The sequence below is a fragment of the Sturnira hondurensis genome, unplaced genomic scaffold, assembly GCF_014824575.4.
Source record: "Sturnira hondurensis isolate 20B ecotype Veracruz unplaced genomic scaffold, ASM1482457v3 Scaffold0005279, whole genome shotgun sequence".
NCBI lineage: Eukaryota > Metazoa > Chordata > Mammalia > Chiroptera > Phyllostomidae > Sturnira > Sturnira hondurensis.
The window spans coordinates 16,699,369-16,726,429 of NW_028077910.1; the positions used below are offsets into that span (position 1 = coordinate 16,699,369).

At 38.0% G+C, this 27,061-nt stretch overlaps 1 protein-coding gene across 1 annotated transcript in view; it reads right to left on the reverse strand.

The window, feature by feature from the left end:
- Positions 1 to 27,061, reverse strand: part of LEKR1 (leucine, glutamate and lysine rich 1) — a 154,228-nt gene that overhangs the window by 55,897 nt on the left and 71,270 nt on the right. Inside the window, exon 7 of the mRNA XM_037046671.1 lies at positions 9,942 to 10,023. Coding sequence (XP_036902566.1) covers positions 9,942 to 10,023 — 82 coding nt within the window. The remainder of the gene's footprint in view (positions 1 to 9,941; positions 10,024 to 27,061) is intronic.

The window sequence follows — 27,061 nt, forward strand, 5'->3', positions numbered from 1 at the left end:
AATGCACCCTCAATTTTAAAAGATTCATTTTATTTATTTTTATTTTTTATCTTTATTGTATTTTTCCATTACCATTTAGTTCCCTCATACCCCTCGACCCCCCAGCAATCAACACACTGTTGTTCATGTCCACAGTCCTTTTTCCTCAATTCCTCTACTCCTTAACCACCCTCCCCACTAGCTATAACGTATTTTACTCGTAAAAATAAAAAAATTGGAAATTATAAAGAAACAAAGGATTAGTAAATAAGTTATGGTTTATCCATAGATTGAAAGGCCATATAGCCATTACATAATAATCAATAAGTGTATCAGGTAATGACTGGGAAGTGATCACTGAGTAAAAATCACAGATCATAGATCACTGAGTCAAAATGCCTAAAAATTACATTATTTAGAAAAATGAACTATAAGGATATATCATAATGTAATAACTACAATGTCTTTTTAAATATATTCCTGTATTTTCCAAGTTTTATACATTTGCTTTGGAATCAGACAGGAATGTTACTCTAAAAAGTGCTCTGAGATTCAGCAGCCCCACCGCTACTTTCAGACCAAGTTCAGGCTCTTGTACACACTTTTCCAAATTTAGAGACAGGGACAGTAGAACTCCCTTTTGTGACTCCTTTAGTAACTATGTGGACAATTAATCTTGGCTGCATTTTTTAAAAAATCCTGCTCCCTAGTGAGTCTATGATCCCAAGAACTCCCCTAACCACGGCCAACTCCCGCCCCCACTCCAGTTAAGCCACTCTTTCTATGGTCTACCCTTCGCCACTCAATTGTGATCTTCACCTTCATTAGGATGGAAGAAATTGGAAGGAATAGAAAGAATGCCTATGTCTCTTTAAACACTGCATTCCTTCTTTTACTCCCAGCAAATAGTGCTAATCCTTTCTCTTCAACTGCTAAGCCTCCAGAAAGGCCCCTGGTGTTCCTGCCAATCAAAGCAAAAGAAATCAGATGAAATAATTGGATATTTTCCCCTAATTTGAAAGGCAAGGGTCAATACCATTCCACTCCTTTATATGAAATAGCCATTCTTAAACCGACTCCTTGATATTTCTACCTTGCTGACCAAAGGCATCTCAAATTTAACAGATCAAAAGCATTTTTATTTCCTTCACTCCCATATCCATTTCTCTTACAGATTTTCTCACTTCAGTAAAAGGCACCAAAACAGTAATGATACCTAAAAGGTAACACCTTATATATCTAAGCAAACCTCAAAGCAGCCCGTATTCCCTTTTAAACTCGAGAATACTGAGAGCAGAGAGATAAGTGACGTGCCCAAGGTGACATGACTACTACTAACAAGCAGCCCTGGGGTTTGAAACCCAGCAGCAGAGTCTGGAGCCTGGGCTCTTGGCCACTGCACTGCCTCCAGCTCTTGGTCCTGATGCTGTAAAATTCCCAGGGCCACCCTTGATTCTCCCCTTCCCTTTCCAGTTCCCTTCTCCCACTGTCACATCTACTCCATCAATCAGTCAACCTTGTTAGGTTGGCCTCTGACATCATATTTCTTTGTCTCCACACTGCAGCCTTTCACTGAACCGGTCACTCCCCACTTCTATGGATGCACAGCTTCCCACCCAGCCTCCCTGATTGCTTTTGTATTCCTACTGCATCCCATTCTGCATCCCATTCTGCATCCCATTCATTTTGATTTTCTTTGGAGTTTTATGACCCAAGTTTTATCTCTGAACACTCTATTTTAGTCTTCCATTTTTTGAAGAAAAAATGCCTTTATAAAATGTTATTTCCTTTTTCTCATTTTTGTAAAATGGCTTTATTAGGTATTATTAATGCAGGTAGCGGCCATGCTGACTGCTTAAAACAAATCCGATCAGTTGGCTCTCTCACTAAGATCCTCCGATAGCGTCCCACTGTCATCTAAACAAACCCAAACTACTCACTAGGCTCTGGACATACTGGCGCGTTGATTTCTTCCTGCTGCTGCAACAAATTACCGCAAGCTCAGTGGTTTGAAATGACACAAGGGTACTACCTTACAGTTCAGAGGTCAGAAGTCCTAAAATCAACATGTCACTGGGGATTCATTCCTTCTGCTGGTCCCAAGGGCAACCTCTGTTGCCTTGCCTTTCCAGCTTCTAGAGACCACCTATATTCCTCGGCTTGTGGGTCCTTCTCTCAACAAATCATATCACGCCAACCTCTGCTTCCATCCTCACATCTCCATTTGTGACTTTGACCCTCTTGCTTTCCTCTTATAAAAACCTTTTTTTAAAAAACTTTTAATCCTCATCCAAAGACATGCTAATTGATTTTAGAGAGAGAGGAAGGGAGGGAGAAAGAGAAACATCAATTGGTTGCTTTCATACTCACCCAGAACAGGGACCAAACCTGCAACCTAGACGTGTGCCCTGACAGAAAATCAAACCCACTGCCTCTTAGTCTGCAGGACACACCCAGTCGAGCCATACCAGCCAGGGTTATAAGGACCTTTTTGATTACACTGGGCCAGCCCAGCCAATTTAGGATAACCTCCCAATCTCAAAATCCTGAATTTAATCACATGTGCAAAGTCCTCTTTGCTGTAAGGTAACATGCTCACAGATCCAGGGATTAGGTGATTAGTGTGTCTTTGGAAGCTATTAGTGTGTCTGCCACAACTGGCCTTCTTCATGTCTCTTGAATTTGTAGAACTCACTCCAAGAATTTAGGGCCTTTGATCTCTCTGCTTCCAGATGCTAATGTTTCAGTATCCTGGCTCTTTTCTCTCCCTCAGATCTCAACTCAAAGAGGAGCTGAGTATCCCGTCTGCTCAGGGATACTCCTCTGTCAAAAGGATACCACTGCTCCCCACTACTCACATTCTATTATGCCTGTTTTACATTTTTTCAGCCCTTAACATTACCTGAAATTACCTAAACAACTCAGTTGGAGCTTGTCAATTTCGATAGTCCAATACCTAGTGCCTGTACACAACCATGATGGCACATAATCCCTCAGTGAGCATTTTGTACTGAATGAATGAGTGAAGTGAACCCAGACTGTTCAATCCAGGACCCTGTGAAAGGCAGGTCTATGCTCTGACACTGGAATGCCACCAGATCACCTACCTGCAAGGCAAAAATTCTCATGAATGACCAGAGAGGTAAAAGGAAAATTAGAACTTTATATCTCAGATGGCAGTAATAAGACAGCTCCAAGAACAGACTGGTCAACTGTGCCAGATGTTGCTGAGAAGTCAAACAACAGCTTTACCAATCAGTAATTTACGATGGCCATAAGCCAATCATTGCTCATATTACTGGTTAAATGAGAGGGGTGGGGCTGCAAATAAAGTTAACGGTAAGTAGATTAAAGAGGTCCCTAAATTAGAAAATATACTTTGTGTAACCACTCCAGACATATTCACTAGTAACTGATGTTACAAATCATTTTATGTGAATTTTGTTCTTTTTATCACATATATAAAAGTGAATGCCTTCACAATGTAAGCTACTTAAGCAATGTGTAAGTAAACAGTTAAGCAAAAGTCTCTCTACACTCCACTTGCCCTCACAGAGGGGACTGTTGTAATCCTACCACCATTTATTCAGTGCATTCAAATCCGTGTGTGTGTGTGTGCATTCACACACATTTTCAACATGAATGGAATTATTTTTCTAATCATATTTTTAATCTCTCACAACAAAGTATTCTTTTATGGTTACAAGCCTGGAATACATCGGAGGATATCTTAATTTTTCTAATTTATCTTAATATCTCTGTTTGCTCTTTAATAATTTTCTTTAATAAAGATGTACATCTTGGGTGTTACATCTTTCCTGTGTGAGTTCACAGCCATTGTGGTTTAGGGGGGCAGGTGGTGGGAGGGAGGTTTTTCCCCAACCTGTGGTTGGGTGTCCATCCTCAGCCTGAAGATCCTCTGTTTACTCGTCTGCTTTGCTGTTTGTCTTTGCCCCAGGTTGTTTTTCGATGTTGTGATGAAGGGTCAGGTTGTGGTGGGGGCACTAAAGGTTGGTCTCAGGATGTGGGGACCCAAGATTGTCCTGGGATTAGTAGCTGCCAGGCTTCCCAGCTCCAGTCCCCACACTCATTGCTGTATTCTGCATGCAGATGACTCACAAATGCTGCTTGGCACAGGGCCTGCTGATCAGACGGCAGTTGGTGAGGGGCCTGTGGCTTCAATGTTCCAGATATGATTCCTCAGAGTGGGCTTCATGGACCACCTGCATCAGAATCAAGTGCAGAGTGCATAAAAAATGCAGACCGCTCAGAGTCATCCCAGATCCAAACATAAAATCAGACTGTCTGTGGGAATGGAGTGCAGAAACTGACCCTGGGAGTGGTTCCGTGGGGAAGGTCACGGTCACACTGGAATGCACGGTTTCAGTACACTCCGCAGAACTCTTCCGCAGGCGGGAGTCTGAGAGACACTGCTCTGATGATTCTCCAGATCTTCCTCCCTGCTCTTCGTTTTCACTGATCCCAAGTGAGGTCCCAGCACACAACTGTTTTCCTCGGCTTCATTCCTCCACAAAGCTGACCTTTTCATAATCCTATGTATTCTCTTTCAGGAATTCCTAAAAATTTCTCACCATCTACAGTCGTCTTTCTTATTGGTCTTATTTATCTATGTTTATCCTGATATATATACACAAATATATATATATTTATATGTATATATACATAAATATATGTGTAAATATATAAATACATGGGTATTTGTTTATATTTTATATATTTATATATAAATATATTTATCTGTTTATCCTGATATGTACATATAAATATATATGTAAACACATATATTTATATATAAATATAAATTTCATAAATATAAGTGTCATAATATCTAGATTAGGGAAGACCTCTCTGAAGTAATGAAAAATATACATGCTCTAAAAACGCAACTTTATGACCTTTAGATATATATGTAAATAAGTATATGTATTTATATATAAATATGCAACTTTGTGACCTTTAAATACATATGAAAATGAGTATATATATTTATATATAAATATGCAACTTTATGACCTTTAAATATATATATGTAAATAAGTAAATTAAGTAAGTAAAATAAGTAAGTTATTTACTTATATAAGTATTTATGTCTTTATATATTTACATATATATTTAAAGGTCATTAAGTTGCATTTTTAGAGCATCTATATTTTTCATTACTTCAGGGAGGTCTTCCCTAATCTAGATACTCTGACACTTACAAATAAAATTTATAGAAAATTTCACCACCAACTTCTCAGAGCATCGCTAACATTCTGCCTCTTTGGCAAACACTACTGTTCACCTGCTGAGCGAGCAGCACAGCTTCTTTCCTAGACATTAGAGCCCTGTGAGCACCTGCTCTCAGGTGCTTGGTCCACCAGGGGTGTCCAACCTGCAACCCGCAGGCCACATGCAGCCCATGACAGCTGTGAATGTGGCCAAACACAAAATCATAGATTTACTTAAAATATAATGAGATATTTTGTGATTATGTGTCACAATGCACTGACTGTGGCCCAAGACAACTCTTCTTCTTCCGGTGTGGCGCAGGGATGCCGAGAGTTTGGACACACCTAGCTAAAGTAATTGTGGTCGTCACCTTTCCTTTGCCAGTGATTCATTTAGAAGAGGGTGTAAAACACAAATGCAAAGAGGGCCGTTTGGTAGCTTTTGGGAAAATGTTTTTCTCACTTCTAAGGAGACAGCATAAAAACAGGCCCTTCCTGCCTCCGGGTTGGTTACTGTTGGATGTGGTGCCTGGAACTGCAGGTGCTTCGTGGTCACAGGGGACGAGCCGGGAGGCGAAGCCAGTACCCAGGGCGGCAGGAGGAAGACAGGATCTGGGCAGTACTGCCGAGCTGCTGGACTGACTAACCTGAACCCCCCACCACTGCACCTTAGCCCACAGCACCCTGACCAATGAAACCTCTTTTCAAATACATAACAAGTTCTCATAAACCAGGAAGGTATTTTCTCATAAACCTTAGGAAAAAAAGAACCTCAAGTTCATCCATTTAAAAACTGCCTCTTTCCCTTAAGTAAAAATACAGAAAGCATATCAAAACATTGAAAATCTTTACACAACAAAAGAGCGATCTTAAATTGGATGTGTGAAACCCATTTCCACCCCCATCCTTCAAAAATGGTAAGAATTAAAAAATTTAAATACACCTGATTTCACACACCTTCCAATTTCTGGAAGTTCAAAAGGTGTGTGTGTGTGTGTGTGTGTGTGTGTGTGTGTGTGTGTGTGTAAAAGCTAACTTATTAACAAATTGTATGTCAAATTTTGAGTGAATTATTTTAACTTCCAACTGAATTTATCATAAAACAATGGCCAAGTCACACATTTGGTTTTAATTTACAAATAAAATAGTACATACCCATTACTGGGGACCTCCTGAGCTCTGGGTGGCCCGAGCAGTCCTGGCCTCCCATCCTAAATGCTCCCCCGCTGCACTGAATGCTAGCAGAGAAGAGGGCAGAGAGATGGCACAGAGATGGCAATGCAGCCAACAGCCAGCACAGAGAACCATCTCCAGCAGCTGGGGCCAGTTAAGTGGCTCTACCTTTGATAGCTCAAATTTTCTAAAGTGGGTACTCTGCCTGTTTCCTAATTTTAAGAAGTTCGTATGTAGGCAGGGAGCACCAGTTTTACAAGTGGAAACAACAGCATCAGCATTTGTGCAGTTGTATAGTTATTTCCTCCAGGTAACTCATTTGATGGACATTAGCGAGGTGGTATATTTCTCCCTTCAACTCTCATCTCCTCTGACTCTTACTATTCCACAGCACTCATATTATAAATTATGTTAGAAATACAATTCACAGAAAACACCACAAAGCACGTGTGCATGTAAGTGGGCAGGTTACTTGTGTATAGAAAGAATTCTGTGCACACTCACAAAATCAATTCATGTCACAACCTATGAGCTTTACTCCTTTTCCTCGGAATGCTTATTCCTGTACTTTGCTTCTCTGCTAACTCGCCAGGACTCTTCTCTATCCACTGAGCTTTGGTGTGCTCACAAATCCATTTTAGCTGGTAGGTACAATCAGCCCTACCTCCCTATTCCTACACTGTTCCCTCTTCACTTTTTGAGCTCCATGAAGCCAGAATCACCCAGTAGCCGTGGCCTGACTAGGATGCTTCCACACGAGGCATCTGCATGGCCAAAGCCCTTACCAATGTTGCTTTAGAGGGTGGGGAACAACGATTATGTTCCTGGCAATCACTATCTTGTTTCTCTTTCTTGTGTTTCTTCTCACACAGAAAACTACTTCCTAGGCCTAGTGAGTTAAGAGAACCTTCTGGTCCACTCGGTCCTTCAAACTGAGGCACCACACACAGAAACTGAACTACTGTACTTACTCCACTATTAACCACAAATTATAAAGCATGAATATTTGGTTTTTCTTATTTTTCAAAAACAGATTATTTGCTACAAATAATCCAAGTATACATTAATTTGACAGGGCATTTTTTGGAATTTGTTCTGCCTGTGTTGTTAAGAGTTTTACTGGATGGAACTGGAGAGCATTATGCTAAGTGAAATAAGCCAGTTGGTGAAAGACAAATACCATATGACCTCATCTCTAAGTGGAACCTAATCAACAGAACAAACATGTGAGCAAAATAGAAACAGAGACATGAAAATAAAGAACAAAAAGACAGTGACTAGAGGGGGGGGCAAAACAGGGGAAAGACGGGGAAGGCTCACGTCAAGGAAATGTATAGAGGACCCATGGACGAAGACAATGGTGGGGGGAGGATTGAATGTGGAAGGTGAGGGGTGGGTAGGGCAGGGAGAGTGATGGGGGAAATGGGTACAACTGTAACTCGTCAACAATAAAAAATGTTTAATTAAGAAATAAATGGTAAACGGCAGAGGAGCTGACATACGGTAATAAAAGGTAAATAGCAAAAAATGTACTAATGGGGATTCCATTAAATCTATATATTGCTTGGGGTAATATGAACATTTTAACTATGTTGATTCTTTCAACCCATGAACACGGAATATCTTTTCATTTTATTGTGTGTTTTTTAATCTCTTAATAATGCTTTGTAGTTCCTGTATTGAGTTTATCCCTAGGTATTTTATTCTTTTTGTTGCAATTGCAAAAGAAATTGGTGTTTTTTTAATCTATTTCTGACATTTCATTGTTAGTATATAGGAATGCAGTGGATTTTATACACTGATTTTTGTATCCTGCAACTTTCCTATATTTGTTTATTGTTTCTAACAGATTTTTGGTGGCATCTTTAGGGTTTTTTATATAGAGAATCATGCCATCTGCAAAAAGTAACACTTTTACTTCTTTATTCCCAATTTGGATGCATTTTACTTCTTTCTTTTGCCTGATTGCTCTGGCTAGGACTTCCAGACCTATGTTGAATAATAGTGATGAAAGTGGACATCCCTGTCTTGTTCCTGACCTTAAATGAAATGCTTTAAGTTTTTTACCATTGAGTATATTAGCTTTGAATTTGTCATATATGAAGTTTATTATGTTGAGGTACTTTCCTTCTAAACCCATTTTATTGAGTGTTTTAACACATTGTTCTTAGAAGTTGTCCATGGTCAACACAATATTTGGTTGCTAAGCATTTCAAATATTTATATTTCTTGTGAGATTCATCCTTTTAAAATATAGGAACTGAAAAGCAGATCTACCAGATTATATACCACAATGTAAAAAAATTTACTTACTTTTAAAAGACTATATAAATCTATTTTAAAGTTATATATAAATTTGCTATATTTATACTGTAAAGTCATTTTTGAAATCTCTGAAATTCATCTTTCTGAAGACTTTTTTACTTATTGAACTTATCAGGGTGCCATTGGTTAGTAAAATTATATAAGTTTCAGGTGAACAATCTATAATATATTATCTGTATATTGTACTGTGTGTTCACCACCTCAAGTCTCCTTCCATCACCATTTATCCACCCTTTACCTTCTTCTACCTCTTCCCACCCCCACTTCCCCTCTGGTAATTACCATACAATTTCTGAGTTTTTTTGTCTTTGTTTTTGTTTCCTTGCTTTATCATTTCTTATCATTTCCTTGCTTTATCATTTCTTATCATTTTTTTTTATCATTTCCTTGCTTTCATCTTTTTCACCAAGTTCCCCAACCCTCTCCCCCTTAACAACTGTCAGTCTGTTCTGTGTCTATGAGTCAGTTTCTATTTTGTTAATTTATTTTGTTCACTAGATTCTGCATATGTATGAAATCATATGGTATTTGTCTTTCTCTGAATGGCTTATTTCACTTTGCATAATGCTCTCCAAGTCCATTCGTGATGTTATAAAAGGTAAGATTTCCTTCAGTTTTACAGCTGCATAGTGTTCCATGGTGTAAAGGTACCACCACTTTTTACCCACTCGTCTACAGCTGGGCACGTCGATCTGCCTCCAAATCTTGGCTGTTGTAAGCAACACTGCCGTGAACGGAGGGTGCCTATATTCTTTCATTTTGAAAAGGAAGAGTGCTCTGCATGTTTTACAGGGAATTTTCTTATCCTTTGTTTCTCAGTATTTCATTTATTACTTACATACAACATCAGTACTCCAGCATTTCAAAACTTTTCAACTATCTTTTTCAACCTGAAATTGATAATTTTAAGAACCAGCGTCAATGTTGTCTACTCTGGGCAGACAATACAGAGACAATCATTAAGATAAAAAGTTCAGAGACTATTTCACATTAAATTACTAATTTGAACAGCCAGGGAAAGTTTTAATACATGGATAGGTAAATTTCTTACTGAGCAAAAGAAACATTTCATGCCTTTAAAAATATTTGCAGGTCCTTCAGCACACAGTCTAGGCCAGGAAAAAAGCAGCAGTGGACCGTGCCCACACAGCTGTGTCGCTCCCGGAGGAATCACTGAGAGCACGTCAGGGGTCTTTCTAAATTCCTACAGGTGGTTAATGTTCACCATCTTACTTGAGCTTTTCTTTACAGGTGTCCAGATGGGTCACTGCCTTCTGAAGTTTTAGCCCAAGTGCCTCTACTTGAGACTGTAAATCTGAAATGATACAATATATTCATCTGATTAGGAAATTTTAAGTGCCCAGATAGTTACAGAGTACAAACCACACTGTTTTGGAATTGCCACTGCTTAGCTCCTGAAGAATACTGCAGATGTTTATTCCTCTTTGCCTGGATGATCACACACAGCTTGTCCTACTATGAAACCCCATGGAACTAAGAGGTTTGGATGGATCCAACTTATTAGCTTCTTTTCGCCTGTAACATCATGCTAATTTTCAAACAGCTAATAGGCTAAGTTTTACTAATGTTTCCAGAGGAAGTTTAAGTAGCTAACGCACATATGATTATGTGGTTCACTTGTGAAACACTTGACTGCCTAAGCTATCTCTTGGGGCCTAGAACTGAAAAGCATTACTGAGGTCTCCTGGTAGAACAGAAATAGACAAACCATGTGCAAGGCTCCAGGTAAAGAATTTGTTAACTCTGGGTAGCACCTAGTAGACTTTCAAAGCCAAGAAAATGCAAGCAAGAAACTGGCTTCCATAGAGTCTTAACGGTGGGATTCAAACAGTGCTTAAGGAAGATTATTCAGACAGCCATGTCTACCATGTGTGGGTGCAGAACTGAAACCAACGCAGAAAGAACAAATGCTTGAACTGTCTGAGTCCTGCCATTAGCCTGTGGGTGGGACCTGCGGTCTGACCCCCGGCCCAGTGGCAGTGAGTTCTTGTCACTCTTCTGGGGAATAAGGTGAAAAGAAACCCTTAAACAGAGGGACTGGCTAACTGGTTTCTACAAAAAAAATTTTAAACACTAGAATTATACATTCCTGTTACATCTTTCAAATGCTTTAATGACATATTTTTAATAATAAACTTTAAAATCTTTATGCATGCATACATATACTATACACATATATAGGCTCTTCACTCTGTCTTCTTAACTTTGTTTTATGAAGAAGAGCCATCTTCTTAAATCAGAAAGTAAATTCATTCTAAACAAATATTTTAATTAGAATTTATCAGATAGTGTCATACATTTTATGTTTATCCAATACTTTCACAGACATTATTTAATTTTATCCCCGAAACTGCCTTGTAAGTGCTAACAGTCCCATTTTCCCAAGGAGGAAAACATAAGGTCCTCTCCAAGTCTCCTGCCTGGTATCTCATAATGAGTAACTGCATTATCCTGCAGGCAAAGAGATTTTAAACTCGCCTGAAGCAATAAATTTGAGAGGACAGCTCCTTGAAATAAGACAAGTAAATAGAAAAGCTGTGTTACATTTACACCATGGAATACTACGCAGTAGTTAAAAAAAAGGAACCTCTTACATTTTGCAACAGCATGGATGGACCTGGAGAAAATTATGCTAAGTGAATTAAGCAGTCAGTGATAAACAGATACCATATGATTCCACTTATATGTGGGATCTAATAAACACAATAAACTAATGGACAAAATAGTAACAGACACTTAGATATACAAAACAGACTGACAGATGGCAGAAAGGGTGAGGGGGAATGAGATGAAAGATGAAGGGATTAACCAATGAACATTTATGTACCAACCATGGTCAAGGACAACAATACGGGGAGTGGCTTGGGGAAGGGAGAGGGTAGGGCTGGGTAAAAGCAAGGAAAGGGAGAAAAAGCAGGACTGTAACAACATAAATAAAAAAATTAAATTAAAAAAGATTCAATACGGAACTACTTGGTAGACAGTTTTGTGGGCTACATTTTTTCCATTTATAAAGTGATAACATTTTATGAAAGGAAAGATAAAATAACATACACACAGAGAATTTATTTTTTAGTATAACACCAATTTAGAAACAAGGAGATCTCACAAACGTTGCATAATTGTGATTCTTTGTTATTAAGTTAGAAGATTTGGACCCGTCTTCCAGAGAATACGCAGGGAAGGGAGTGGACACTGGCTGGTGGCGTGCCATGTCCAGGCCCTGGGCAGGGTGCTGTCTCCTGCGTCCCTTCACTCACAGCCACAACTACCGTAAAGACAGTCACATGGATTATTCTCACCAGTGAAGACTCTAAGGATCAGAGTCATTAACTTATCAAAGGTCACACAGCTGGTCACAAGTGATCCCATGGTTCAAACTCAGTTGGCCTGATCTCACAGCCCTAATTTATCTCGCTCTCTTACACTGATGCATGAGAGCTGGGAGGGCATGTAATATTTGTCCATGAAGGTGTGGGCAGAGTGGGTACAGATTTACTTAGCACACCCCGGAAACTTTAGAGAGGTATATTTCAGACAAATGAAAAGTATTATTTTCTATAAGATACACAGTAAATCAGTCAGATTTCTAACTCCAAGAGGTGGTTTAGATTTTAATTTTTGAAAGTTTAAAAACTAACATATTACAACTAATGGAAGATATTAAAACCAGATGGTGTAAAAAAAGACAGGATGGTGTCACGATGACCAACTTTATGAGACAAACATCAGAAAGAACAATGATGACTTCCTATTAAATGTCCCTCGGTGCTTCCAGCAGGATTTAATCTCAAACAAATAAGTACAGGTCTGAGCCCAGGTGACCGATTTTCTGTGGTTACTTCTAAGTGCAGCTATTGTTAACAGGGAGAATTGATTATCTCAAAAATAAGTTCCAAAGAATTGATACTCGATATGTGAATTTTATGCAATTAATTCTCAATGACCCGATAATTAGAATATTAGACTGTAAAAATGGCAGCTAATCCAAAACCATTTTTATCACATTGGAGGTATCATTAGGTTCATGTTTGAATGCATTTGTATATCACAGTTCCAAAATTTCCTGATCTTAATGGAAAATACACTACACAATCATACCCAACTCAAAGAAGGAAAAAATAGTACTCACCAGAATTACTCTTTCTTCAAACCCACCTATATCTCCCTATTTCAAGATAAACACAGATAGCTTAGTCTTTAATTCACAATCCCCAATGAGTATAGAAGTCACTTCCTTCGGATTATTCACTGTTATTATAGCAACTCTGAGAAAAAATAAGGATAGCAAATACTGTAAATGTTTTACTTCAAAACTTCAGAAAACTCTGAAGGCTGTCATGTGAAGTAAATAGAAACAGGAAATACAAATAATGCCAACAAGTAAATCATTTTACATAAGCTGACAAGATATCACAGAGGGATGAAAAAAAGTTACTCATTGTGAATAATCCATAATGTCAACAATTCACCAGTACAGAATTAGGAGTTGGTGAATCTATTTTCGTAGCTGTTATTTCACTTTTGGTTATATTTTCTCTAATAAAGAAGGACTAAGAATTGTTTTTAAAACACCTAGGCCATATCTTAACTCTTCTGAATGAAGTGTAAAAATCCCATTGGTTTATAATCGGCTCTGGTAGGCTAGCAGGGTCCTTTTGTTCTTGGAAGCCAGTGCCCAGTGCCTGTCCTTAGTAAATAAAGGGACACAGTTAGGATAAGCAGTAGAGAGATTAAGCCACCTGCACTAGACAGCTCCCTCGGTTCCCGAGGCCAGGAGTTCTTAAATAAGTGTATTGTTCTGTGCAGTCCTTCTCCGTGGTTAGATAAATTCAACTTCAATTTTCTGTCATTCAGCATGACATTGGATTATGAGGCAAAAGGCCCTGCATGCTCACAAAAAGAGAGGAAGCATCGGCTTTAAACACCACGCAGATGTAAAGCGGAACCCCTGGAAACAATCCAAAATTTACAGCATCAAATTCGACTGTGATGGGACTGCATTCTTTGAAGATATTAAATAAGAAGCAAATGATTTTAAATGAACAAGACAAAAAGAGCTCTTAGCCTCTCTTCATACAAAGCCAGCTGCTTGCTGAAGAGCACTTCTCGGGCGTCAGATTTGGGGTAATTAGTCATTTAAGAGAATCCTGTCATTCTGAAAGGTTTCCAGAAACTACAAATACAAAAGGTATTTATCGTTATTTTATAGAGGAATATAAAACTTTACAGTTATTTGGAGGGTGTTTTAAGTTAGTATAAAGTTTTAAAAACAATAAATAAAATCATTACAGAGAAAAGCTATTTTGAGCTTAAAACTTTCTGGATATTAATATTTTTTAATCTGGCTCAAAATGCTATATGAAGGGAAATAATTCGGGTTCCAACAGCAGAATGGAAGAATAAGCAAGCAAAAGAAGTGGCAGCTGTAGGTCCAGATCCAGGGGAATATTTTCAATGAGTAATTGAAGGCTGTATAACTATACAGATATTAAATGGTGGAACTCCTTGAAGAAAAGGAAAACCAAAACTCACTACTCTTTAACACTCCTAAGACAGGATAACATAGAGCTGTCATCCACACACTTGAAAGCCAGAGTGCCTGACTTCAAATTCTGGCTCTGCTTCCTACTAGCTATGTGAATTTGGGCAGTTCAGATTACTGTGTGTAAACTGGTTGTTATACCAAAGGATTGTTCTGAGAATTAAGTGACTTGATATATGTAAAGAGGAGAACAGTATCAGGCACATACTGAGAACCAGTAAGTGCCAGCTATTGCCATTGCTGGTGGTAGTAACCACCCACCGCCAACTTCTGCTCTGAATCTCATCACTTGTCACCTTGAGGAATTTGTTGGGATCGGTGTTACCAGTGGGTATCTTTGTATGGGGAGGAGTAAGAAATGAAGGTTTGAACTGTGTATTTTTCTTTAAAAGTCTACAGAGTAAGTATGGCAAAATCTTAAAAATCTACTTAAATATGGATGATGTCACACACGACTGTTCTAGTATTCTCTGTATTTTCTGGGTTTGACATATTTTACATGATATGTTGTTTAGAGCAGGGTCTCGCCTGCACAACTCAAGGATGACAGAATGTTCTGAACTGAGTCTAATCAACTCAGTTCTGTGTGTCCAACGTAGAAAAGAAAACAAGGGATGGAGAACTGGGAGGGGGTGAGGAATGAGCTTGAATCTGTAATTAAAGGCAATTCACTGGATTCTGTGAATAGGGAGCAGAGAAATTCAATTGCAGCTGGAGGGGGACATGGTAACAAGGAGGGTCACTGATTCTGTTTTTGTTTTAAAATATTGGGAATAATCCATTCTAGAGGGCACCCATGTTTGTGATGCATGCCTTTTAATGTATGCCTTTAGTAAACAGTACTTTTTCCAGGTGTTAAAAAACTGCACAGAAAAACAAATCACATTTTAACTCTTACTTTTTTAACTACACATTGTTTTTTGAGACCCACCCATGTGGCCATATAATAGACATGATTTATTCCTTTCCGACTGCTATGTAACATTTCATCATGGGCATGCAGCACATTTTACTGATCTACACCTACAGTGATGAACCTAGGTTGCTTGCTACTTTGTATCATTGCAAATGATTCTGCAAAAAAAGCTTTTTAATCATAGGGTACAAAGTAGTGTCTCATTGTTGTCTTAATTTGAAGTTTTTCTGCTTAATATTGAAGCTGATCATCTCATTTTTTAAAAGATTTTATTTATTTATCTTTAGAGGGGAAGGGAAGGAGAGAGGGATAGAAATATCAATGTATGGTTGTCTCTCGTGAGTCCCTGCTGGGAACTGGCCTGCAACCCAGGCATGTGCCCTGACTGGGAATCGAACCACTATTGTGTGGTTCATAAGCCCACACTCAATCCACTGAGCTACACCAGCCAGGGAAATGATCATCTCATTTTATACTTCTAAGTCAATTGGTGTGGGTAGAAAAGAGACTGTGGAAAGGCAGAACAGAAACTGAATCACAGATTTGGAGAACAATGGGCGGGTGGTCAGTGGGGTGGGGGATGTGGAGGAATAGGGGAAAAAGTGAAGGGATCAAGAAGTACAAATTGGTAGTTACAGAATAGACAGGGGATGTTAACAGCAAGTGTAGGAAATGGAGTTGCCAAAGAACTTACAGGCGTGACCCATGGACATGAACAAAGCGGGGAAGATGCCAGAGGGAGAGGGGGTGCTGGGTGGTGCAAAGTGGGGGCAAAAAAATTTGAGAAAAAAATTGGGACAACTGTAATAGCATAATCAATAAAAAATAAAATTTAATTTAAAAAGGAATCAACCAATGAATGCATAAATAAGGGGAAAAATGATGTTTCTCTCTCTCCCCCTTTTTCTCTTTCTAAAAATCAATAAAAACATTGAGCATTAACATTGAGCATTAACATTAACACTTGCAAATGTAAGAGTATATACCAACAACAGAAGAAAGTTCTTTAACAAGTATTCAACCATATCAATTGCAAATTAACATATTATAATTTTAGCTAACATTTTACAAAGCTCAGATGGTGATGCAACCACTTGGAAAATTCATTTCATTTCAGGGTTTATATTTCAGAGGTTTAATTCACATCTATTTTGAAACAAGTATACTTGAAGCACATTAACATTTTCTGCATAATGCCAGAAGAGACTGAAATACCATTTGGTGATTTTTATAAATCAGATGCTAGAACAGGTGTGAATATATGTGCAGCTAAAAACTTGCAGTTCAGTCCAGATGTAGCTGTATGAAAACCGGAAAATTATTTAGCTGGGTGTGTGTAAGGAGGAAAGTGAATTGAGTCAAGCTAAGGAGATAATCATATATTTGCAATTTGGAAATAAATTATACCCTAAAATTAAGGATCAAGAATTTACTTCAGAATGCAAAAAAAAAATGCTTCTATACCTCCACTGTATTTTTATTCTGAATATTAAACCAACCAAATATAAAAAGAAGATAATTTATAGGGGCTTATAAAATATGATGTATTATAGATAAATAACATAGGAGGAGTCTGAAATTCCATTTGTTTTACCCTGGTTAAGTTACTGAATTACCCTTCCCAACAGAAAAAGTGAAGATAACATTTTTCTATCTCATAGGAAAAATCCTCATGGATTACAAACTTCTGAATACTTAAACAATTCTGACAAATTTGTACAAGTAAATTCACATAATCATATATTTCAGAATAGATTTCATAACAGAGTAAATGGGGTAGAGATTATAAAACTATATTATTCCATTATATATGTGTGTGTATATAATGGAATATAAAATGTATATATAAAAATATATATATACACATATATATTTTTCAAAAATGACAAATACTAGTAATGGATGTGGACAGTCTAGAATTAACTAAGTAGAAGTGACAGTGACTTAAAATGAACAGAATATTAGTTGAAAACATTTATGGGTAAAAAAGAAAAAGACAGAGTTAATAATAAGGTAAATGAATAAATGGAAGACGGAGGAGTTTACGTCTAACAATATTTCAGACATTTTCAAGGAGAGTCACACCTCTTTCATGAAGAAAGATGCACTTTACAACCAGATGCTTCCAGAGACCCTGCGTGCAGGACCACGTCTGTCACGGCTGTGAAGGGCACCCAGGCATCTCCAGCCACACACAATGCTCATCCTTTCTCCCTGTGCTTGGATGGCAGGAAAATAAGCAAAAGGCAAGAATTTCTTTGTAAGAGTGTTTTCATGCTTCAAAACTCCTTTGTGCTAACTGCATTTAAAAAAATTCTACCACACAACTCCAAGGTATAAAAGTAATAAGCGAAAAACCGAAAATATTTTATAATGTCAAGACTAAGGAGATCTGGAAGCTACACACAGAAATGAGAAAAGACTTAGCTGTCACGATTTTTTCCTGAGGCCACAGCTTTCTTTATTTGGCAAGAGAAACTTTTTCACCGTCCACAGGAGATGGGTGCACGCAAGCGCGCGCGCGCACGCGCACGCGCACACACACACACACACACACACACACACACACACACAACAGGCTGCCCAGACGCCCTGACTTCCCCACCCCCACCCCCACCCCCAGTGAGGAACCTCTCACTGCACAGGCTCCGCAGAGCTGGCCCTGCTGGGGCCCACCCCCAGTGAGGAACCTCTCACTGCACAGGCTCCGCAGAGCTGGCCCTGCTGGGGCCCTGGTGTGAGGGAGGATTTCCCACAGGTGGGTGGGGAACTGGCTTGTACCTGAGCTTCTCTGGAGGGGGCTTCTCTGCCTGAAACGTCTTAAACTGGCGGTCAGAGAGGTGAGCCTGTGCCACTGGCCGGGTGTAAATGCTACAAAAAGAGCCCAGGGATGCCTCCCTGCCTCGGGCCCCCAGAGAGAGCGGACGTGTGTGCGTGAGTGTACATGCGTGTGCCTGCGCTCTTTCCCCGTTCAAACACCATGGCGGCCACCTGTCCTAGGACTGCCCAGGTCCATATTTGAGGACGCCACACACTCTGAGGATGGTCCACAGGCCAGTCCAGTCTCCCTGCTGAACAGTCTTCCTGCTGAACAGTGCTGAGGGTTTGCCCTCTCAGGACCTCCCCCAACACAGGCGCAGGTGCTCTCGGGAGCGGCCCCACGCGCTTCCCCAGCACACAGGTCCAGGGACATGGGCCACACTAGCCTTGAAGATGTTTACCACAACATCATTTTAACAACAACAACAAAAGTGAAAACAACTGTCCAAAAACTGGGTATAACTAAATAAACCATAATTCATCTAAAGTCAGGATATTATGAATATTTTTGACGTGGAAAGATTTCATAATAGAGGACATGAAGGGGGGATATTATAAAATTCTATTATTCTATTTTTATAAAAAGACATTCGAAACAGAAACTCTTGGAGGATACAAATCAAAAGTTTATAACTCTTTGTGAGTATTGGACTGTCCTAATTAATGGCAAACACGGTTTATTTTGGTAACATGAAACAAAAGAATCATAATATAGTAGCCTAACACTGAACCACGTAACATATCCACACCCATCTTATAACTCATTTCAGAACCTGTGGCTGGTTTGTGAAACCTATCACCAGGGGCCGACTGTCCCCAGGACCTCGTCTGCCCTCCCCTGAGAGAAGCTGGAGTTTACTACCAGTACTGGAGGTGGCCCAGTACTCGGCTCTCCTTGAGGTATAAATTAATGATAACAGTGTATGCTTTGATGCTCACAGGCAATGGAATTCAGAGATTAAGAGCCCAAGTTCTGGCAGCACAGTTCTGGACTCGGGTTCGAATTCTGAAAATTAGTAGCTGTATGGCCTTGGGCAAATGACTTCATTCCTCTAAACCTTGTAATCCCATTTGTAAGCTGAGATAGTAAAAGTGCCCAACCTAGAAGGGAGGAAAGTGGTAAAAAGTGAGTGCCCTGTGGCTGTGCTATGCCAGGCCTGTGGCTGGCACTCTGTGAATGTTAGACTATGGTAGGACAGCTACCTGAACTTGTAAGAAAGATTTTTTAATGTTGTGTTAGTGGTCAGCTGGAGGGGAGATATGCTGGTCAGAGTGGAGAAACACTGGACACGGGTGAGGCAGGAGTTTAAGTGAGGGGGATGGATCATTTATTTCTCACTTAGACAGTGTCACTGTTTCCCATGTTATTATTAAAGACAGATGTGAATGGGCTCAAATGTCTGTGAGCAGCAGGTGCATTGTGTGCCTGGTCAAATCCGTGTCTGGAGGAGGGACTGGCTGAGAGGGTAGGCAGCAGTGTGACCATGCGGGTTAGGGACGGGACAGATGAAAGCTCCCTCTCCTCGCTGCCTGGCTGCAGATGCACCTAAGGAGGCAGCAGACTTAGTGCAGAAGACATGTATGACACAGAAGATGTGTTCCCGATCAAGACTAGACTTCACCAGATGACAGGTGCCTCATTAATACTGCTAAATAAACAAAATTGGTGACTGGTGCTTGAATGAGCAGAAGAAAACTTATGTTAAGAGGCAGGGAAGGGGAATGCAGTTACATTAGGCCACATGTACAGAACGAGAGAAAGAATGATAGGACACATAAGTCCACAAGATCTTTTAAGAAAAAGAAAAAAAACAGTGAAGCCTAATACTCATCCAAGGTCCTGAAGGGGATGGTGCAGTTAAACAAAAAGCAGAGGCAGTGGCAAGCCTTAGATTTAGCCTTAAAAAAGGAAAACCATGATGGAGAGGAAGAGAGAGTAAAGGTTATAGAAGCGCAAGTGAGAAATGACTAGGGAATAAACTAGAAGTACAGCTATCTCAAAGTAGGCAAAGGAGTCTCGGAGGTGAGACATCCATCCTAAATTGTGCATGCCTAAGATCACTGCAGAAAACTCCTGTAAGATTCAAACATTTGTAAAATGGAAGTAATACGTAAAATAGAAGCAACTTTATAGGAAAACTCAAAGTTGGGAGCAAATGAAAAAAGGAAAACAAGATAATCCTGTAAGACCCCACTGATCAATGACCAAGTCACTTCCACAGGAAGCCCTTTTAGCAGATTCCATATTTCAGTGGTGACAGGTGCTATTTAAAAAAAAACTCTCTGGGCTCCAGTTAAAACTATCTGTTGTGCAACTTGCCTATAGACCCTAGGAAAACCATGTATTTTTTTGTGTTCCCGTGATTTGGGTACAGAAGCAACCCGCAGCGTCCTGATATCAAACTGGTTTCTTTCAAGGGCTGCATGGATTTAGCAACTAAGAAGCCCTACAAATCTCTCTGGTTTTCTCTTTGTAAAATCAGCACTTCTCCCCTTTTCCTGGAAGCCAAAAGTTACATTATTCCTACTGGAGTCCCAGGGTTCATGGGAACCATAAAAACTGACCCCTGCAGTGAGCTCCGTCTGGCAGTCACAGCTTCCAGGAAAGGCCACGGTGGAGTTCCGTTCAGAGACGCCTTTACCCACCACACAATAGACGGCTCTTGAATCACTGCAGCCTCTTCTTTGACAACCAGTTCAAAGAGCCGGCAGGCTACTGACTGTCACAGCCAGCCAAGGCTGAAGGAAAGATACACTAGTGGAAACACATGGACCTTCGGACAGACAGGAATTAAAATTCATAGTTTTCCCTTGTTATGATAGCAGCATTAGAAAATTCTAATAATTTGATCCTAAATATAATAATTTGGTTTGCTCTTACACCAAGAAAACTACTTTGAAATGCAGTATAATATCTGTATAGTTCCTTACCGGGCCTTCATTCTACCCTGTTTATTCACTAATGCTCTAAGTAAGGAAGGCTGTTATACTTCCATTTTACCAATGAAGTAACTGAGTCAAAAAATTAATAACTTGTCCAAAGGGGCAGTCATAAAAGGCATAAACAGGGCCAGGAAGCAGAAGTATTTGACTCCTAGATCAGTATTTTTTTCTACTGAATAGTCGTTTTGATTTTTTTCACTTTAATAAAGAAGCTACTAATTAAGGAATGTAGTACTCATACATGCTACAACACAGATGAAACATAGAAACAGTACACTAGGTCAAAGAAGCCAGACATGGAAGGTGATGTTTTGTATGGTTCTATTTACAGGAAATGTTCAGAATAGGCAAATCTATAAAGACAGAAAGAAGATTAATGTCTAGTGTGTGTATGTGGGAGGGGGAAGGTGAGTAAGCAGAGTTACTGATAATGACCAAGAATTTTGTTCTTAGGTGACAGAAATGCTCTAAAATTAGATCGTGGTAAAATCTCAGACATAACTAGCAATATTTTACCAGATATATTTTCCCAGGCTAGGGAAACAAAAGAAAAAGTAACAAATGGGACTACATCAAACTACAAAGGTTTTGTGCAGCAAAGTGAAACATAAATAAAATAAAGAGACAAGCCACAGGATGGGACAATATATTTGCCAATACAACTGATAAGGGGTTAATATCCAAAGTTTATAAAGAATTTACAAAACTCAACACCGAAAAAACAAACAACACAATTAAAAAATGGGCAAAGGACCTGAATAGACACTTCTCCAAAGAGGACATACATATGGCCAATAGACATATGAAAAGATGCTCAAAGTCACTAATCAGTAGAGAAATGCAAATTAAAACCACAATGAGATATCATCTCACACCTGTGAGAATGGCTGTCATCAATAAATCAACAAACAAGTGCTGGTGAGGACACAGAGAAAAGGGAAGCCTGGTGCACTGTCGGTGGAAACTAGACTGGTGCAGCCACTGTGGAAAGTAGTATAAAGTTACCTCAAAAAAATCAAAATAGATCTGTGCTTTTGACCCAGCAATCCCACCTCTGGGAATTTATCCAAAGGAACCCGAAACATAATTCAAAAGAACATAAGCACCCCGATGTTAATTGCAGCAATATTTACCATTGCCAAGATATGGACACAGCCCAAGGGTCTATCAGTAGTTGAGTGGATAAAACAACTATGGGACATTGTTGATGGACCTGGAGAATATTATGCTAAGTGAAATAAGCCAGTCAGAAAAAGACAAATATACGATTTTACTAATATGTAGAATCTAACAAACAAACTGAACTAACAAGCAAAACAGAGACAGACTCATAGAGAGCAGATGACAGCTGAGGGGAGGGGAGAGGGACTGAGCAAAAAGGGAAAAGGACTCATGGACCTGGACAACAGTGAGGGAGTATAAAGGGACTAAATGGTAATGAAAAAAACCCAATAAAAAATAAAAGGAATAAAATTAGATTGTGGTAATGGTTTTATAACTCTAAGTATACTAATATCATTGACAGACACTTAAAATGGGTGAATTATATGATATTTAAATTATTTCTCATTAAGGCTTTTAAGAAATTCAATAAAGGTGTTAAAATGTTACTATATATGTAAAATAATTTTATTAAAATATTTGCATATTACTTATTATACCAAAGAGCACACTAAAAAAAAAACACTGAAGCTTTTTCACTTGGAATAAATTTGAAAGTAATTTATCTGAATTCTGCCTTCCAATATTTGAGACTACCGACAAAACTAAAGGACACTTTATTCTACAAGGTGGAAGGAAAATCATTTAAGTGGACTGAATTGTGGGTCACAGTGACCTCTGAGAGGAATATTGTCGATTGAGGTAAATTGTGCAGTTTGCAGGTTATATTGTTGGGAACTAAACATAAAACTCAAAACTTATATAAATAAACCTTTTAAAAGGAACTAAGAATTTAGTCTTTAAATTTTATTTTATATGTTTATTTTCCTATGAAAAATTAAATTCTGGCATTAAGGGTTGGACTGCTAGTGACAGCCCATTATTTACTCTCAAACTGGTATTGAACTATGTGCACCAGAGTTATCACTTGTATTTGTATTTTTTATTGCCTACATACCAAAGAATAAATACAAGGAAAATGGGGAGAGACAAAGTTAAATTTTTATGTAGAAAAGTAATGATCATAAAGATTATGTACTTGAATCAAGTCGAAATTATTCAAGGTTGACTTAGAATAAAAAAATCAAAATGTAAAAATATGAACATTTATTTAGCTTTAGAAAGACGTCAAATGCATCAGAATTAGAATCAGAATTACAATGTATTTCAGTCCTCAGGGGTCTCTTAGGACTATCCACTGCCTAGGTGTGAACATATTACTAATGCCACTCAGGGCTGAGTGGCATGTCAGAGTCACCTGGCTAATGCAGGTAGGACCATCATTGTGATCTAGAATGCTTTCAACTAATACCACACTACTGGGGGCAGAGGCTGGAAGACACAACAGAGATGTAGTTATGTAACTTAAAGTTTATGGAGAAAGTTTATGGAGAAACTTTTCTCTATAGAGAAAGTTTATTCTAAAAGTGAATTGTAATAGTAACAGATATGGGAATATAAAATATTAGAACAACTTTAAAATGTATTTATCAGAAAACACAATAATGATATTGTGTTTGATATTCAGCATGGGTTTAAAATTTCAAGGTATAAAGAAATGCATTTTTCCAAACTCATTTTACTAAGCTACCATTACCCTGATACCAACCAGATAAGGACACTACAAGAAAAGAAATTAATGGGCCAGTATCCCTGATAAACACAGATGCAAAAGTCCTTAATAAAATACTAGCAAACCTAGGGATTTGTTCTAGGAATGCAAGGATGGTTCAACATATGAAGATTAATCAATGCAATATACCACATCAACAAAATGAAGGATAAAAATCATATGATCAACTCAATAAATGTAGAAAAAGCAATTGACACAACACACCATCCATTTGTGATTAAAATTCTCACCAAAGTGCTTACAGAGAGAATGCATCTCAACATAATAAGTGACACATGTGACAAGCCCACAACTAACATCATACTCAATGGTAAAAAGCTGAAAGCCTTCCTCTAAGAACAGGAACAACAGAAGAATGCTCACTATTGCCACTTTCATTTGACACAGTATTGAAAGTCCTAGTAAGAACAATTAAACAAAAAAACCAAAATATCCAAATAGGAAAGGAAGAAGTAAAACTATCAGTATATGCAGATGACATAATATTATATATAGAAAACCCTAAAGACTCCACCAAAAACTGTTAGAACTAATAAATTTATTAAAGTTGCAGGATTCAAAATCAACATACAAAAATCTGTGTGCTTCCCTCTCTCCACACACACACACACACACACACACACAGACGCACACATATATACATATATGTGTATATATATATATTTCTATTTTTTATTGAGAAAAAATATATACATATAACATCCCATTTTAAATTGCATCAAAAATAATAAAATACCTAGGAATAAATTTAACCAATCAGGTAAAGGACCTATACACTCAAAACTATAAGACATAGGGGAAGAAATAGAAGATGATGCAAATAAATAGAAAGATATTCTGTGTTCATGACTGGAAAAATTAATACTGTTAAAATGTCCATACTACCCAAAAGAATCTATAGATTGAATGTAATCTCTATCAAAAGTCAATGATATTTTTCAAAGAAATAGGAAAATCTTAAAATTTGTAAGGAACCACATAAATTCCAAAGAGCCAAAGCAATCTTAAGAGAACAAAGCTGGAGGCATTACATTCCCTGATTTTAAACTATACTACAAAGCTATAGTAATCAAAACAATATGGTATTGGCATTAAAAAACAGACACACTAAATCAATACAACAGAATTGGTCAATTAATTTAGGTAAAAGGAGCCAAGTATACACAATGGTGAAAGGGCAGTCTCTTCAATAAATGGTGCTGGGAAAACTGGGCAGCCACACATGCAAAAGGAAACAACTGGACTTCTATCTTAAACCATACATCAAAACAAACCCAAAATGGATTAAAGGCTTGAGTGTAATATCTGAAACCACAAATTCCTAGAACAAACATAGGCAGCAAGCTCCTTGTCATGAATCTCTAAGATTTTTTTGGATTTGACACCAAAAGCAAAGACAACAAAAGGAAAAGTAAACAAGTGGATTTACATCAAACTAAAAAAATTTCTGCACAGCAAAGAAAACCATCAACAAATTGAAAAGGCAATCTATGAAACTAGAGAAAATATTCACAAATCATACATCTGATAAAGGATTATTATTTAAAATGTACAAAGAACACAACAGCAAAAAAGAAATCTAATTAAAAATTGGGCAGAAGATCTGAATAGACATTTTCCAAAGAAGACATACAGATGGCCAACAAGTATAAGAAAAGGTGCTTGACATCACTTATCATCAAGAAAGTGCAATTCAAAACCACAATGAGATATCCTATTACACATGTTAGAATGACTAGAGTCAAAAAGACAAAAAATAAGTGGTGGAGACAAAGTGGAATAAAGCGAACCCTGTGTACTGTTAATGGGAATGTAAATTGGTGTGGCTACTACGGAAAATAGTATGGGGGCTTCTCAAAAATTAAAAAAAAGAACTACTAAATGATCTATCAATACCATTTCTAAGTATTATACAAATGAAAACAGCAACTCAAGAAGACATATGCGCTTCCATGTTCATTGCAGCATTGTTTACAATGGCCAAGATATGCAAGCAACCTAAGTGCCCAGTGATGGGCAAATGAATAAAGAAAATATATTCAATAGAATATTATTCAGCCATCAAAAATAATAAAATCTTACCATTTGGGATGGCATAGATAAACCTTGAGAGCATTATGCTAAGTGAAATAAGTCAGAGAGAGAAAGACAAATACAGTATGATATAACTTATATGTGGAATCTAATATACACTTATTTTAACTAATATTACATAATCAATATTACATTTATTATTTATTATGCTATTATAATATATTATGTATATACAGAGTATATATGCTTGTTTTGTGTTAGTCAAAAATGACCTAAGAGAATAAGGAACAACTAAAAGCATGGATAATAACAGACTATAGTAGAGAAATTCCAGTTAAGTGAACTAAAAGACTGCAGGACACAGGAGAAATAGTGTTTGAATGCTCTGACGGGGGAAAAAAAGTAAGCATAGAATCAGGCAAGCGAAACAGAAGGAAAATGTTCAGCTGCTACTAGAAAGGGAGCCTTGCCATGATGCTTATCACTTAACGCTTATTCTGCAACTGTGGAGACACCAGTAAAATGGCTGGCAGGAAGGAGTATAAACCACGAAACTGCTTAGAATTAGATTGATTATTAAACATAATAAGCCATTTACAAAGCTCATATCAAAAAGTGAATTTAAATAACTTATATTGTATTCTTCAAAAAATAATGTTTCTTAAAGACATAGAAAGAATTAAGAGATGAGTGGTATATCAGTCTGCCCTTATTTTAATTTGCCCAAAGGAAATCTAAAATGCTATGCCCATTATTAATCCAGTGATTTATCTGGGTGAGGGGAGTTATTCACTGTGATGTCCTGGTTTTACCTCTTTTTAAATGGTTGACATGATTTTTGAAAGATATTAATAAGCTGGTAAAGCTATAGGTGATGATTATCAAGATGATATCTTAAGGATCTCAACTGGTCAGTAAAAAATTAATCATCATTTAAAAGAATGCAGAATAAGAAGATTGAAGTTCATGAAAATGATGAAAGTAAATGACATGAGATACTAGAGAAAGTAAAACTAAAAAAATAAGTTCAATGACAAAACTGGCGCTAGAAAAATTTGGAGACTATTCTTAATATAGAGGAAAACAAAAATATGTCAAAAATGGCTAAAGTTAAGAGTACTGACACATGCAACCAACCAGTGTGGAGCTAGGTCAGAAGTCCCATGAAAACTGGCGAAGACCTGGAGAACACCTGCACACCAGAAGTCAAAGAGAAGACGAGACCAGTTGGCTGGCACGCGATAGATGTCCAATAAGTACTTGCTGAAAAAATTAAGGTA